Here is a 14840-nt window from a genome sequence, read left to right as displayed (position 1 = left end):
AGTGTTTAATGTTCTGGCTTCTGAGAGCATGTTCTGGAGTATGATGAGCAAAAAAAACCCCAAAGCACCTCAGTGTGAATTGCCTGAACTAAGTCCACTTCCAAGTTTCACAGTTTATATTTTAGGAGTTGCAATCCACTGTGCCTTGGGCAAGGGGAAGGTTCTGCTGAAGAATATTGCTGAAAAGAGCATACTGCTTCCAGGGCTGCCCAAGATGAGGGAGAGGGGTGGGGGTTTTCAGTTACCTGTATACATGATCTGTGCAACGCTACAGAAATTAAACAAAACCAGCTGATTGTTTATTTCCATTTCTTGCAGCACCTTGACCTCAGTGAATGCCACCCTTTCATTTTTCATGACAAGCTCAAACATGGTAGAGAACCATGCAATCACTTTGTAAAAAGTTTCTCAGAAGTGAGCTCTGGCATCTCAACAGCAGGTGTCAAGCAAGAATCGGAAGGACAGGCAAAGTGGAGGTGGCTTTCCTGTCATCAGTGGAGTAATTAATGAAAAAAGCAGTTAAACAGGAGTAACAGGAAGCTGTTGATGAACTCCAGTGGAGATGAGCAAGTACTGTTGCAGGAAGTCTCATTCTCTGCCTCCTCACTGTTGTTACATCAGCTTCAAGCTTTATTAATCTGAGCTGAAAGTCATGAGGAATATTTTAAGAACAACTCTTTGCCTCTAAGAGACTCTAGCAGAGCCCTCCTGACCTAAAGATGGTCTTTGTGCAACAGTCTCAAAGGTCATTAGGATCTCCCCACATCTTCAGCTTAACTGAAAGGGTTTTTAAAAGCACGTGCAGTGATCTTTGTACGATAGTATCTACATTAACCTCTGTAGCCATCAGTTCTCCTGGGCAGTGAATGGAGGAAATAGGCAGAAGGCTTTGCAGTGAAACACAGAGTAGGCAGTGAGATTTCCAGCACTAAGTTGTTGGGAACCGTGTTAATCAGTGGCAAATTTTAAGAACAGTTTGTCACAACTCTTCTTCAAAACAGAAGAGTAAAGTTTCTGGTAATTTGGTAGTATTAGATTATGGGATGGCAAACAGGAATGGCTGCCTTTTGAGCTTTTTTCATGAAGAACCAAGTACAGGACCTTTAGTGGGTATCCCAGCACTCGTTACAGGAACAACCCCATTGAGTTTGGCTGCAGCATTGTGTGGTATATAAACTAAGAAAGTTGATGACTTCCTGCCAGCCAGGCTGAAGTCAGTGCTTTTAAGCCAGGCATTGGTAGTATTGACACAAAAAATTAGCTCTGAACACGTACTTTCTTCCAGACACAAGCCTCCAACATGAGTATATAGAACTGCTCTGTGTGGTTTTTCATAATCACATTTGGAAATTCATCATGGGATTTTTTCCACTATGAAAAAATGCAACTGTGGAATCTTGGCATTGAGGAGTGGTGCTCTGGCCGGAGGCTGAGGGGTGTATGTAAAGCCACAGTCTAGCAGGAGCCTGATGTACCGGCCAAGTGGGAACACTGGTGAGGCCTCACATGGAGTAGAGAGTCCAGTTTGGGACACTCTAGTAGTAAAGAGATGCAACTCAGGGAGGGAGTGCGGTGATGGTCAATGAGGGTGGTCACTGGTGTGGAGCCTCTTCCATGGGAGGAGAAGCTGAGAGAGCTGGGGCTGCTCAGCCTGGAGAAGAGATGGCTCAGGGACATCTTACCAGTGTGTTTAAGTCCCTGCTGGGAGGGAGTGAGGACGAGGCAGCCAGACACTGCCCTGCACAAGAGGCAATGGGCACGAAGTGAACCATGTGAAGTTCCATCTGAACACAAGGAAGCAGTTTTTTACTGGGAGGGTGGCCAGGTGCTGGGACAGGTTGCCTAGAGAGGCTGGAGAGTCTCCATCTGTGGAGATGCTCAAACTCTGACCACACATGGTCCTGGGCTACCTGCCCTGGCTGACCCTGCTTGAGCAGGGGGTGCTGGATGAGGTGATCTCAGGAGGTTGCCACCAAATAGTGTCTGTGATTTTACAGTTCTGTGACTCTGCCTCTACCCCCAAATTTCTGCTGCACAGGACTCCAACAGGGAAATCCTTTAATTGTCATGTGAAATGAATTCACAGTACAACTTCAAACTTAAAAGATACTGCTCTCTAAAGGCATTCTTTTCAGTAAATCAGTGTAAGAAAACTTTGCTTTGATGGGTGGATTTGTGTTCTGTGACATCTGCTTAAAATGTGACTTCACTGAATGCTGTCAGTGCCTAAATTGTTTTCAGTCTAGTACTAGTGTTTGTATTAAATGCAACTTGAGCAGAGGTGCTATTTCTCTTAAGGATATGTAATAATTTACATAAGTTATTCACTTCAGCATTCCTTGTACTTGGCTATGTTTAAGTTTACTTCATTCTTAAAGCATCATTTGCTTTTGTAAACACTGTGGGTGCTTGTGAGTATTTTGCATAGTGAAAAGGGCAGCTGGCTGAGCAAAACAAGCCTCTAGCATTCATGAGTAAGAGCACCTTGGTTTAAAGGACAGAATTTCAGATCAAAACCTTTTATGCTTTTGAAGGCAAGGGACTAGGCACAGCTTACAGAAGCATTTCTAGGAAGGTAATATGCAATTAAGCTAGGCTTGTGTGCAAAAGGTAATCAGTTTGATTAATTCAGTCTCCTGCCTGAAGAATAATGATGGTGTCACTTGCATGGATATGTAATTTGTGACAGATGCATGCTAATCTAGAGCAGTAACTGAAAGGGCAGGCCTGCCAAAGTAGGTGGGTTAGCAAGTACTGATGTACAGGAGTCTTGTGACAGAAACAGCAGCAGACCAGTCAGGCACACCTTATGCAGGCGGTTTTGATGCAGGAGTGAAAAGCAACCATCTAATAGCTTATGAACAAGTTTCAGCTAGGTTGGTTCCACTTACTGTAGTGTAGTTCTTAAAGTGCCCCATGCAGGTTTCTGTATGTTGGAGAACACCTAAGAACCACACAACAGACACCTTTCACTTGTGTGCCAGGCATAAGAACATGGAAACATTCTCTTTCTGTAGACAATTCCCTTCAAGATTCCATTTAAAGATGTTGAAAATACACAGGCTAAAAATCCACTTTCAAACAGAAGTGATCAGTGCTGTGTCTGGCAACCGCCATTGTTCTCACATGGCATAGGTTCAGCTGACAGAGCCTCCGGTTCCTGTTTCATCATCAAGGAGCGGTGCTGCATCTGCAGGGTTTCTGTCCTCCTGCTCCACAGGTGCTCCCTTTCTTGTTCTGTTCAGTGTCCCACCCTAGAAATTCAAAGCAGCAATCAGTGACAAAAAGGATACTGTTGTTTCTGTACACATGTATTTCTACAGCTGGGTCCTGGCCCTTCCCCTCACCTTCTTGCAAAAAAATACAGCAAATAGCCCGGTACTAGGTAAGATGTTCTGCATCAATATTTTAGCAGATAGTTCTCTTTTTATAAAGTCTCATTTTTATGTCAGGGAAATTATTTCTGCACACACCTAACAGCTATTACATCAGTAAAAGCAACTTGGTGATGCAAGACTGTTCTTCACCTTTTATCACACTTACCTGTTTCTTGTCTATAACGTTGAGGCTAACGGAGGCAACAATACATGCAATAGTGTTTGCCAACATAAAGATCATCATCTGTTGCCAGCGCCACAGGGGGATCTTTAATTCACTAGAAAAGGCCAAAACAGGATAGAACAACTAGTCACTTGAAGATATTTAAGGCAGTTCTACAGTTCCTTGCCACATCAGGTTGCAAAGACACTGATTTCTGTTCAAACCACTCCACTGAAGCACTGCTCATGTCTCTGCTTCTAAAGAAAAAAACAGAAAAAGCATTCTCACCTGGACTTTGTTCCTAGAATGTGTCCAACAATCAGATTTGAAAGGCCAACTCCAATCATCTGCACAGAAGTTGCAAGCCCCATAGCTGTCCCTAAAGTTGCTTGGGGGACCACAAGAGGTATAGATGGCCACATACTAGCCTGGTAGGAGTAATGAGAAGAGGAATTAACTCAAAGCCTTATTTAAAGGGGTTATAATAGATAGTCATTGGTTTAGAAAGGAATTATTCTCACTAAATAACCATTTCTACTTTTTCTTCAAAAAACCTGCTATTTATCCCTCCCAGCCTATTGGCTGGTTCTAGACTGTTGCCCATCCTTTTCAAGCAGCTTGAGAGAGCACAGACAACATGTTATTGCAACTGGAATAACCTGACTCTAGATTTCTGAAGGGGAGTTAGACCTGATGATTTAGCTCAAGGGAGATTCAGGTGATACATTCAAGGTAGAAAAGCACAAAGAAAAGCACAGATTAGTGCCTCACTCTATATCAAATGGTCTCTGCTCTGCATTTTGCTCAGTATTGATTCTTTAGGGTTTTTTGTTACTAACCAAGGTCTTCAGGACTGGGGAGCCAGTGGCTTCAAAATGTGGCTGCTAAACCTGCTCATCAGGACACCAGAGCAGCTCTATGTGCCATGCGGGATGCAGAAGGAGCGCAGCCACTCAGCTACAGCAGCGGGGTTGTGAACTTACAGCAGCAAAGGAGTAAGTAATCCCCAACCAGATGGTAGAGACTAATGGAGGAACAAACGTAAATGCCAGGAGAGCGAAGACTGGCAGAGTCAGTGCAGCACAACCAACAGCAAAGACGCCTCTCAGTCCAACGTAGTCCTGGTGAAGGAAACAAAGAGAATGGCTCTGACAAGGGATTTTGCTTGCACAGATCCTGCTGACACGAGTGGCTGCACAAAGCGGGCTGGCATGAGCGGCAGCAACACATCACTCCCTAGTTGTTGGTATTGTAGCAGAGTAGCTATTCCTAGTTCCTCTTGCACGCTCCCAAACCAAGGCTGAAACACTTGTCAGAGGATCGGTGGTCAGTATTCATGTGACAGGGCAGGCTTTAATACAGGGGGGAGAAAACCACACCAGTATGCTCTGACTGTTATGGAAATACGGAAAGAAAGAGTGACAGAACAGGGACCAGTTACATGCAGGTTGTCCTTTCCCATCTACTGCCAAAGCTTATCAGGATCCTTTCTGTTCCAGTCTCAGATTTCTCACAACGTACGGCCGTTTGCCACGGTTTGATGCTACCACAGCACAATTAAGGAACAGAGGGAAAAACAGGTTAACATTATTTCTTGTAATTGAATTCAGACAAAAGTGCATCTTGCAGTTTGCAAGGAATTAAAAGACTGCTTGTTCAGCAGCAACAGGCTAAATTCTGGTCGGAGAAGCTGTAACACAGACATTTCAAAAAAATCAGGGAAAAGTTATCATCAAGCACTTCTGGTTTTGGGTACTCACAATTAATATGCCAACTGCTGCAGAGAGAACAAGGGAGCTGTCGTACACGGCCCCAGCAATATAAGCGGCTGCCTGCTGACTGTAACCAGAATATTTATCCTGGATAAACTTGCTAAAAATAAAAATAAAGGGGAGAAAAATTACATAATTAGGATTCTTGATCTGGTTACTTTGACAGAAAGTAAGTCTGAGTACAAACACAGGGACAGGAAGGGTTTTAATAAGAAAACTTGTAAAGAAGTTTGATTCCATCTGGTCTGTAGCGCCAAGCCTTTGTTGGTTTATTTTCTTTTTAATCGTGGCACACCATAAAGAAGCTGGTAGCTTAAATGGCCATTTCCAAGACTCTTCTACAAGTGCAGAGTAAAACTGCTGGTTAAAGTTGGGTATATGTTTAGTTACATTAGCACAGCTCACAAGCAGCAATTTGCCATCACTCGTCCAAAACACACGGATGGATTTTTTACATTCTCTTTGAAGAAGTAGAAAGCATTATAAAACCAAGGGGGAGAATGCCGAGGGGCAGGAAAACTGTTTTAACATAATCCCACAGCAAAGATCAGCATTTAAATTGAACGCCTGCATTTTAGAAGTACTAGGAATTCCCCCTAAGCACCTTTAAGGAAACGCCTGGTTAAAGCAGAAAACATACAAACCCAGTTTTTTGTTTTCATTGTCAGAAGTCTGCCTTTCACCTTTGTGAGGGACACACAAAAATGACATTAAAGCTTTAATTCTTTACAGAGTTTACAGTCATACAGTAGTAACAGCTTAGAAAGACTATTTTATTTAGAGATCTTGTAGCTACTTAAACCTGGTTTGGCTCCTTGCATGGCTACTTAGCATTGGTAATAATGAGCCTTTATAGCCTGTGCTGTCAGCAAAGTCTGAAACAAGACACTGTTCCCCGAAGATTTACTGCAACAGAATTCACCAAAGAGCAGCAGCCCTGGGACCATTATTCTTCTGAAGCAGGATGGCATTTTTTGCCAGCAAAGGTGTGTGAAACATGACTCTTGGTGCCTGAACTTTTGCTCCACAGGGAACAAACAAATTCTGGAGGGAAGCAGAACTGCAGAGATGAGGATCCTGTGTGATCAGCAGATGCTGCTTTTAGTTAAAACGAGAGGGTAACTGACAGAAAGCCCATCTCATCAACGACTTGACGATCCATGCCATCTTCAATGTCTTTATTTTGCTAATAAAAGGTCACTTGTATATTTGTTATGACAATGTTGATGACATTTCTTCACTCTCAGTTTCACAGTGGCTTACTATACATCACCAAATAAATACTACCAAAATAACTTTCTTTGTCTTTACTGCAGGCCTTTGCTAATATAAACGTTCATACTTATTATGTGATAGAAGCCGCATCATCTACAAACAGGAAAAGAGCAGCAAAATGACAAGTCTGTGGCAGAGCCACAGGACAGAAGTAGGAGTCCCAATTTAGCTGGGCAGGTTGCTTCTTTGTTGTAAGCAAATAAAGGCATGAAAAAGGAATCCTGCAAGCCTTGCACTAGGATGCGAAGGCTGCTTCGCTTACAAACCCAGGCTGACGCAAGCTTGGCTTTGTTCTGCACGCAGCAGACAACACGCAGGAACTGCAGGACAGAACCGCCCCAGGTGAAGCCAACACCCCAAAGAGCTCGACAGACAGCCACTTTGTTGGCCCGTCACAAAGGTGAAATGTCTGTGGGCTATTTTTTAAATAAAGTATTTCTCCCCTTCTCCCAAATCCTTCTGATCCTCCTTTGGCAGTGTTCTAAGCTTTAAACATCAGATGAATAACTTCCCTTTAAGTTATTTTTGCTTTCCTTCAGAAGTCTCCCTCATCTTTGAAGGGATAGAAAGGTCAAAGAACCCTCATATCTTTAAATACATGTTAAAGACATTTGTTTTTCTGTGCTTTGTGATTGAAAGGAACAAGCATGTTACCCCCATATTTCCCAGTCAGCTAAAAATCGAGGGCCTGCAAGGCTCTGGTGAGCTTGTATCAGTCAGTGGGAGCAGAGCCATAGAGCAGTACCTGGCATCTGCCACGAAGGGGAAGACTCCATTGTAGAAGAACATGATGGTGAGGACCAGGAGCCAGTAGCGAAGGGGAAGTCGCCGGATGTCCTGAATCCGCTGCAAAGATAAGATGTGCCCTCACTCACCAGGAAAGAGTCTTCAGCTTCACACTAACATAATTTCCTGCAAGCCACTGAAGGTCAAAAAAAAATTGGGAAGTAACAGCAGGTAAAAGGGAATTGAAAGGCAGCTCATGTACCTCTGAGAAAATCTGGCATGTGCTGACTCCAAAGCATTCCTTCTTTAACGCTATTCAGTACACAAAAAAATCTTTCTTCTTATTTTTGTAAGAGACTATTCTAAGCAGGCTCTACTGCAAAACCTTAAGTGAAACGCAGTGGAAAGACACAGTGTCAACAGGAGTCATAACACCGAGATAAAGAAATCAGTAAGATTCCCGTCATGAGAAGGAAGCTGTCTGATAGATTTAAGTGCCATAAAAATTGCCACCTATTGCCTGTAATACTTGTTCCTAGACAGAGTAACGCAAGGAGGAATGGAAGATAAGGGCTGGCAGAAGGCAGTTCAGTACTGACCAGATTAGCTATTTTCTGTCACAGATCCTGTGAGCCAGAAAGCAGTTTCAGAGAGAAGCTACTGTCTAGTTCTATACAAAAAATCCTCTTCTGAGCCACCTACAGTCAAGAAGTAACTGGCTCAGAAAAGTAACACCATTCAGAGTGCCAGCTCAGCTCTCTGGAAGGCTCCAAATACATAAGCTCAAAACAGAAAAGACAGACTCTGGTGGCTTGCAGATGCAATATCCTCAGATGTACGTGAAGAACTGCTCTGCAAGGTTTAACTGAGTGGTGTCAATGCCCTCTCCTGGGCAGGACCAGCTCTTGCTACTGCAGGCGTCCCTGCACTACAAAAGCATTCCTCACGCACCCCAAGCTGTCAAGATCGAGATGGAAAAGTGTCTGTGCAGCACATACCACTTTTTTGGATTCCTGCTGGATAACCCCATCCAAGCCCAGTTGCTTCATGCCCACTTTATCCAGTACACTGACTGTGAGTGCTGAAACAAACCCCAGTACACAGAGCAGGGTACCTGGAAAAAACATAAGAGGTGTTAGAAATTACTCAGTGTGGAGAGCTGATCAACAAAACAAGCTGCGTGTAATCCACAGAATTCTCTATGACTCCTGCTTCAGGTTTCCCTTAACATTAACCACATAGCAGGACCATTCACCTCTGACCGCCCTGAGTCCTTGAGCTCTTTGTCCACTAAGCTTCACATGTTGCAGAATTGCCTGAAGCCAGTGAAGATAAAGCCTCACCTGCCTCTAAATGCAGCCACTTTGTGGGAGTGTGGCCAGAATCCCTTCTAAACTGCAGCAGGCCTGTGTGTAAGAAACCCACGGTTAAAACAAGCCAGACATTAAGAAACTGCCATGGTCCCACGAGCAGGAGAGGTATCGCACATGGGCTGGTAACGGGAGCCAAGTTACACCTCTTCATTTATGTGACCTATTGCAGTTACCACAGCAATCTGACCTGTCGCACACACAGCTCCAGAGAAGTGAGTCAGATTATGCTGGATACGCCAGAAGCAAGGTTGGCAACGGGCATCTGCTGCAGACATCATTCTCTGAGACAGATCTGTATCCATTTTGTTTTCCAAAGAGCCAAAACAATGTGATGCAAACACACTTGGATGTATTTATCCCTTCATGGGCTACTGAAGTTGCTGTGCTTGCAAATGCTGCCTGAGCACAAAATTAATAGTGTCAGATGGGATGCAACACACCATGCCCATCCCAGTTTCTTCTCTGAGAGCTGGAATCAGAGAACAAGGGACTGCAAGATTTCTCTCACATATGCATCCTCTCTTCCATGGGTGATAGCCTGAACTGTTTTGTTGTTTGGGAAATAACAACTTCCTATAATCACTGAGTCTTCATACACAGAGGATGCTCTGAGGCATCACAGAACAGCAGAGCACCTGGGTGCCACTACTTACTGCACTGTGGAACAGATCACCCCTTCTGCTAGAGACAGATTCCATCTGACTGCACAAATGACAGGGCAGAAACTCAAATCTTGGAAAGATATGAGCCCTAGAACAGTCTCACACTAAGAAACAAGTAATTCATATTCTGCCTTTCACAGTAATTTAAACCTATACTTTGGATCAGTCCACATGCAAAGCATCTTGTGCTGAGACCAATGCAGATACTATTACAGAATCAGCATGTTCTCCCAGCTAAAATACAAAAGAACACATTTGAATCCTCTTTTGCTTCACTCTGAAGTTTCTATTCCATGGGAGTAAACCTACATTAAGTACTGACTACCTGTGACTGCAGCTGTTAAAAACACCTCACAAAAACTGCAGACAAACTGTCAGGCTGACACTACAACTTTAGAGGGTTTTTACGCATCCATGAAGAAACCACCACTCCATTGCTTACAGAAAGCAACAGGAAAACATGGAAAATAATGTGCCTCCTCCTGCTAACTTCACCATCTCTTTCAGGTACTTTTCATAACTGGATGGAACAGGCCAGCCTTAAGTCTAGAAAACAAAAGGCCAAAGCACCAAAGAAACTCACCTCCCCAGAGCGTCCACTGCATTCCAAATTTGGCCTCAAACTGCTGGGTGAAGAAGAAGTTGAGGACACTCCCAAGACGAGAGAAAGACAGGGTCAGTCCAAATGCCAGTGCCAGTTCCTTCCCCTTGAACCAGAAGGCTGTGATACGATTCTGCACGACTTGGAGAAGACAAAAACGCTCTCTTGAACAGACAGACTTGGCCAAGAGCCTCGCACAGAAGCAACAAACAGCCTCTGCAGCTCCAGCACGTGAGCTGGGCTGAGAGACCTCTACGCATCCCCAGTGGAAGTAGAACGTGTCAACTTCGCAGCCCATTTTAAAACACTACATCATGCTGAGACGCAGGAGGTGAACTTTGCCCTCAAATAAGGCAAGTGAAAAGAATCCCAAAGGTACAGTGACCACGTCAGTCCTCACCATTGGGAAAAGCACAAACTTGTTAATAGGGGAAGGCTTTTGAACATCTTGTGACACATTAAATCCATGCAGCCCTTCAAGGAGCAATGTTCTGTTAGCAGCGTAGGTTCCCAGGGCAAATGAGGTGGAGCTGACTGGTAGGACAAGGGTCTAGGAGGCAAAATAAAAATACATCATGACCCTCTGCTGAGGAATAATTAAGAATTTGAATTCCTTACTTGTAAGTGACCCATTCCCAGAGCCAAAGAGCAGTCTTCCTGTTAGCATCATTGGTAGGAGGTACGGCGAGCCCTTGAAATGGGAGCCTAGAGCAAAGATTGATGATCCCAGCACAGTCAGAAGAGAGAAAACAAAGACACCAACTAGAGAGAAACAAAAAAAAATACATTAACCTCAACAGACATGCTGAGATCAGGACAAAAGCATTCTTTGTCAAAAAGAAAAGGAGCAACCTCAAAATATGCCAGTGATCCTGTGGGCTTCCATCAGTTTATCCTCATTATTTTAATGTTGTAAAGACTGATCTCTTTATAAAATGACTGAGGAATCCTCAAAATAATGATGGTATTATAATGGTGGAAGGTTAGAGAGGCAGAACAAGTCAGATAGAGCACCCTGTTCCAGTCCTGAGCTCCACTACGGACTATGGCCTAGAGCAAGCGACCCCCTTCTCTGTGCCTCATCTGGGAGATGTTTACTTTTGTGATAGGGAGATAGAGCAGAACTGCTGGGGCTGCTGGGCCTTAGATTACAGCACACGCCAGAACAAATGTCAGAGCAGGGAACAGAACACTATCAGTTTGTCCCATCGAAAACATATAACACTATTCCCTGTTACGTGAGTGTCAGAGGAAAACATGTTTACTGCGCTGCTGTGTAAATTCAGCTAAGTCAGTGGTCAAAGGATGAAAAATCTCAGTTGCCTCCATGGAGCTGCTCAACGAACCATCACACACTCCACACACAGAGCTGTCCCTCCTCTCCCATCCCTCCATGATCTTATTGAAGCGGAACCTTTGATCATCCCTCTGCACTGAAAGAACAGCCTGAAGTCCCACTTCAGTACAAGGATAAATTAATCGATCCTCAGAACTCACAGCGATTTCCTAGTTTATCAATCAGGAATCCAGCCAGAATAACGACTACTGCATTCCTAGGAGAAAACAAGAACAGGAACCTTTGTGTCTTGCTGCTGGGAAGCAACTAACAAACTACTCTCCTCCCCAAAAGCAAGAGGAAAGAGACTTACGTCCAAGCATAGATGGCATACAGCAAATTGTATTGTGCAGGTGTCATTCCCAAGCCTTCCACACAGTCCAGCGTGCTGTTGTGCCCAGTGCCATTATGATGGGTTCCATTGGGGCAGGTCACGTTCTGCATAACAAGTCACAGAGTCTATGTTGGGCAGCAGACACAGATGAAAACCCACGCATTCCTTTAAAAATGAAGGTCAGTTTTTGCCTACTATATTTCTGTTTCTCTGACTCAGTTCCCACTTCCAGGACCAGGAATTGGAGGACTTGTGTATTCTCCCAGGAATCCAGCCCTTACCAAACAAGAAATGGCTGCCCATCGGCACATCACGTCTTCCCTTGCCCTTTCTGCAGCAGTAGTGGCAGGGGCTCGGCACTTTTATACACACTTCAGTCCAAAAGAAAACCCGTAAGACTGCACCATGAGGTTGGTTTGATCCCTTAGTTTCCTGGATATAGTTTAGCTTGATCTGACTCTTCATTACATACAATAAAGTCTTAAGCAGTGTGTACATATGAAACTTAGCAGTCACCCATATTAATTCACAGCTATAAAGCATTTGCTGAGTAGTAGGAAACTGGTAGTCCTAGCGTGATTTAATAACATCGTTTTTGCTACTGAAAAGCAACATCTTCTCAACACCATATGATCAGGAAAAAGCTCTAGATCTTCCAGCTACTAAAAATCTACCTGCATTAGGAAATGGACACCAGGTCTTCCACACCAGTAGGCACAAGTTTAACAGCTTGAATAAGCACAAGAAAAGCATGATTTTAACCACGTGATTTTTATATAGCCATCGTATTTACGAAGCCTTCAGATCTGCTGTAGTAGAAATGTCTGAGGCTGCGAGGAAACCATTGTCTAGAACAAAGTGCTTTCACTGTAAGCACTGGTCTCACATGCTCCGACTACCACTGGACCACTTGTGCAAATTCACCAGAGTAAAAATGTGATGAGTGTGTCAACAGATAAAACACTGTTTGCACAGTACCTAGCACAGAAAAATATGGCTTGGTTTACTACCCTATGAAGTTAGCCAGGTAACAAAACATGACACCACCTGCACTCCGTAAATAAATGACTGACTGCTCTCCCACAGACCTACAGAAGTTGTGGAAGACCAAGGAATAAATATTGACCTTTTCTTTTTACTCCTGTTTGCAATGACAAACTGCACCCCATTTATCCTGGAGTTCAGTATCTGAGTGTTATGGATTACCTGCATTTAAAGAAAAATAAGTTATACCTGCAAGCTATATATATTTCTACTGCTATTGAAATAAAGAACAGGACAGTGGCTCTCAGCCTACACAGACTAATATGCCAGCAGATGGCACACATGAGTAAAACCAGCTCTCAAAAGACATGAAACAAATGTGATAATGGCAGATAAATTAGTCAAGTAAGAATTTGTCAGGTATTCAGGAATTCAGGTAAGAACTTTGGGACTCCAGCATACCTGGAGAAATCCCAGAAACCAACTGGGACATCAACATGAACCCTGAACAAACAAATTTTCTAGCATTTGAAAACACGACTGGTTTTCACACAACCAAGTCCTCCTATGATCTCCCTGCCCACGCCTGTCTTTTGGGTAGCAAACAAAAACATGATGTGACACCTGCAGCATCAGGTTTGGAGCTGAAGACCCAGAAAGTCTTTTCGAGTCTCCCATTTCCAACATCACTAGCCTTACAGTCTGGTGTACATATGAATGGTCAGTTCTATGTATCTTCGTGCAGTGGTATCAAGACTATTCTAATTGACTTTCACTGGTGTAGGGAACAGCCATTTGGCCGGAGAGCCGACAATCACTGCGCACGGGCAGGTTCTAGATTCCCAGCTCTCGGGGCAGCAGCGAGAACCCAAACCCCCATGGCTCACCCCAGTTCGTGCGCCCTGCTCACAGCAAGCAGGCCAGCACCAACCCCTCACCACCATCTGCACCAGAGACCCTGGAGCACAACTCCCACCTAACATCATAAGGAAAGGCTTAAAAAACCTACAGCTGACCAACGCCTCCATTTTGCTGGCTCTGCCTTTTTTCCCCAGAGGAAGGCCCAGCACTTACCCCCTGGAACTGCTCCTGCAGGACGCTGGGGATGTCGAAGCAGAAGTAGGAGCCGAAGGTGAGGAGACAGTTGAACAGCAGCACCACGAACCTGTAGGCGCCTGCAGGGCAGGGAGAACCCTCATCTCGCCATCCTCACCCCCTCAGCTCACTGGCCCCGCTCACGGCCCGGCCCGGCCCCGCCGCCGGCGCCCCGCGCTGCCGCTCGGCCCAGCGGCTGCAGGCGCGCACGGCGCCGCGGGGCCCGCAGCTCGGCCGCCCGCGGGGCCCGCAGCCGCGCCCGCCCCGCCGGCGCTCACCCCGCTCCGCCGCCAGCGCCATGCTCGGCCTCCGCCCGCACCTTCCCCGCCCGCGGCCCCTGCGCCAGCCCCGCCCCGGGGACACGGGCCCGGCCCCGGCGCTGCCCCCGGCGCTGCCCGGCTGAGGCCGCTGGCGGGCGGCGGGACCGCCCCGGGCCCGGGCAGCGCGGGAGGGGAAGCTGAGGGGAAAGGACCCGCGTTGGGAAGCGACCTGCGGGAGGTGTGTGCGCTCTGTGAACAGGAGTAGAGAGAGTTAACACTAGGACGTGTAAGAGGAAGAGGTCAAATGGGTAAATGCAGGGTGGGGAATAGATGACCAGGGAACAGCGGTGCAGAAGAGGCTGGTTTGTAATGCATCATAAACTGGAGTCAAAAATGTGGTGTTTGGGGAAAAAAAAAAGGCATGTCTTTTAGGATGCATTAATGGAAGTGTCTCGTAAGAATGGGGAGAGAGGGCACTTACCCTGATGAGCAGCTGAGCCCCCGTTCAACTGCTCACTGACTTCCCCCAGTGAGTATTTATACATAGTACTGCTATATCAGTATTATTTTGTTATTTTATTAAACTATGTTTATCTCAATCCACGAGTTTCTCCCTTCACTTTTGATTCTCTCCGCTGTTTGGGGGTGGGGGAATGAAGGAGCATTTATCATGGTTCAGATTGCTAGCCAGGGTTAAACTGTGACAGTGAATACAAAAGATTATGTGTCTGTATATATAAAACATACACAATAGTGTGTGTGATTGATTTGAAGACTAGGGTTAGAGCTTTCCTAATGATGTGCAGGTTTTCTGTAAACCAGCTGGGTTTTGATTTTAGGTACTTCCTTACGAAAGCCATGAAATGCTCCCAAGTTCGTTCC

The 14840-nt window shown here is 45.2% G+C and overlaps 1 protein-coding gene across 1 annotated transcript; it reads right to left on the bottom strand.

Annotated features, from left to right (window-relative positions):
- Nucleotides 1-3137: 3137 nt before the first annotated feature.
- Nucleotides 3138-13998, bottom strand: LOC308046427 (lysosomal dipeptide transporter MFSD1-like; the record flags this gene model as incomplete). Its single annotated transcript, XM_080354249.1, has 13 exons — nucleotides 3138-3254; nucleotides 3544-3655; nucleotides 3829-3968; nucleotides 4524-4661; nucleotides 5301-5412; nucleotides 7333-7433; nucleotides 8312-8427; nucleotides 9932-10090; nucleotides 10568-10711; nucleotides 11447-11502; nucleotides 11599-11723; nucleotides 13678-13778; nucleotides 13977-13998. The coding sequence occupies 13 exons, from the start codon at nucleotides 13996-13998 to the stop codon at nucleotides 3138-3140; spliced, it is 1443 nt and encodes a 480-aa protein (XP_080210375.1).
- Between the last annotated feature and the right edge of the window lie 842 nt (nucleotides 13999-14840).

This window comes from Nesoenas mayeri, assembly GCF_963082525.1.
Source record: "Nesoenas mayeri genome assembly, chromosome: 15".
NCBI lineage: Eukaryota > Metazoa > Chordata > Aves > Columbiformes > Columbidae > Nesoenas > Nesoenas mayeri.
The sequence above is the reverse complement of the archived record's forward strand: the minus strand, read 5'-3'. Positions and strand labels throughout refer to the sequence as shown.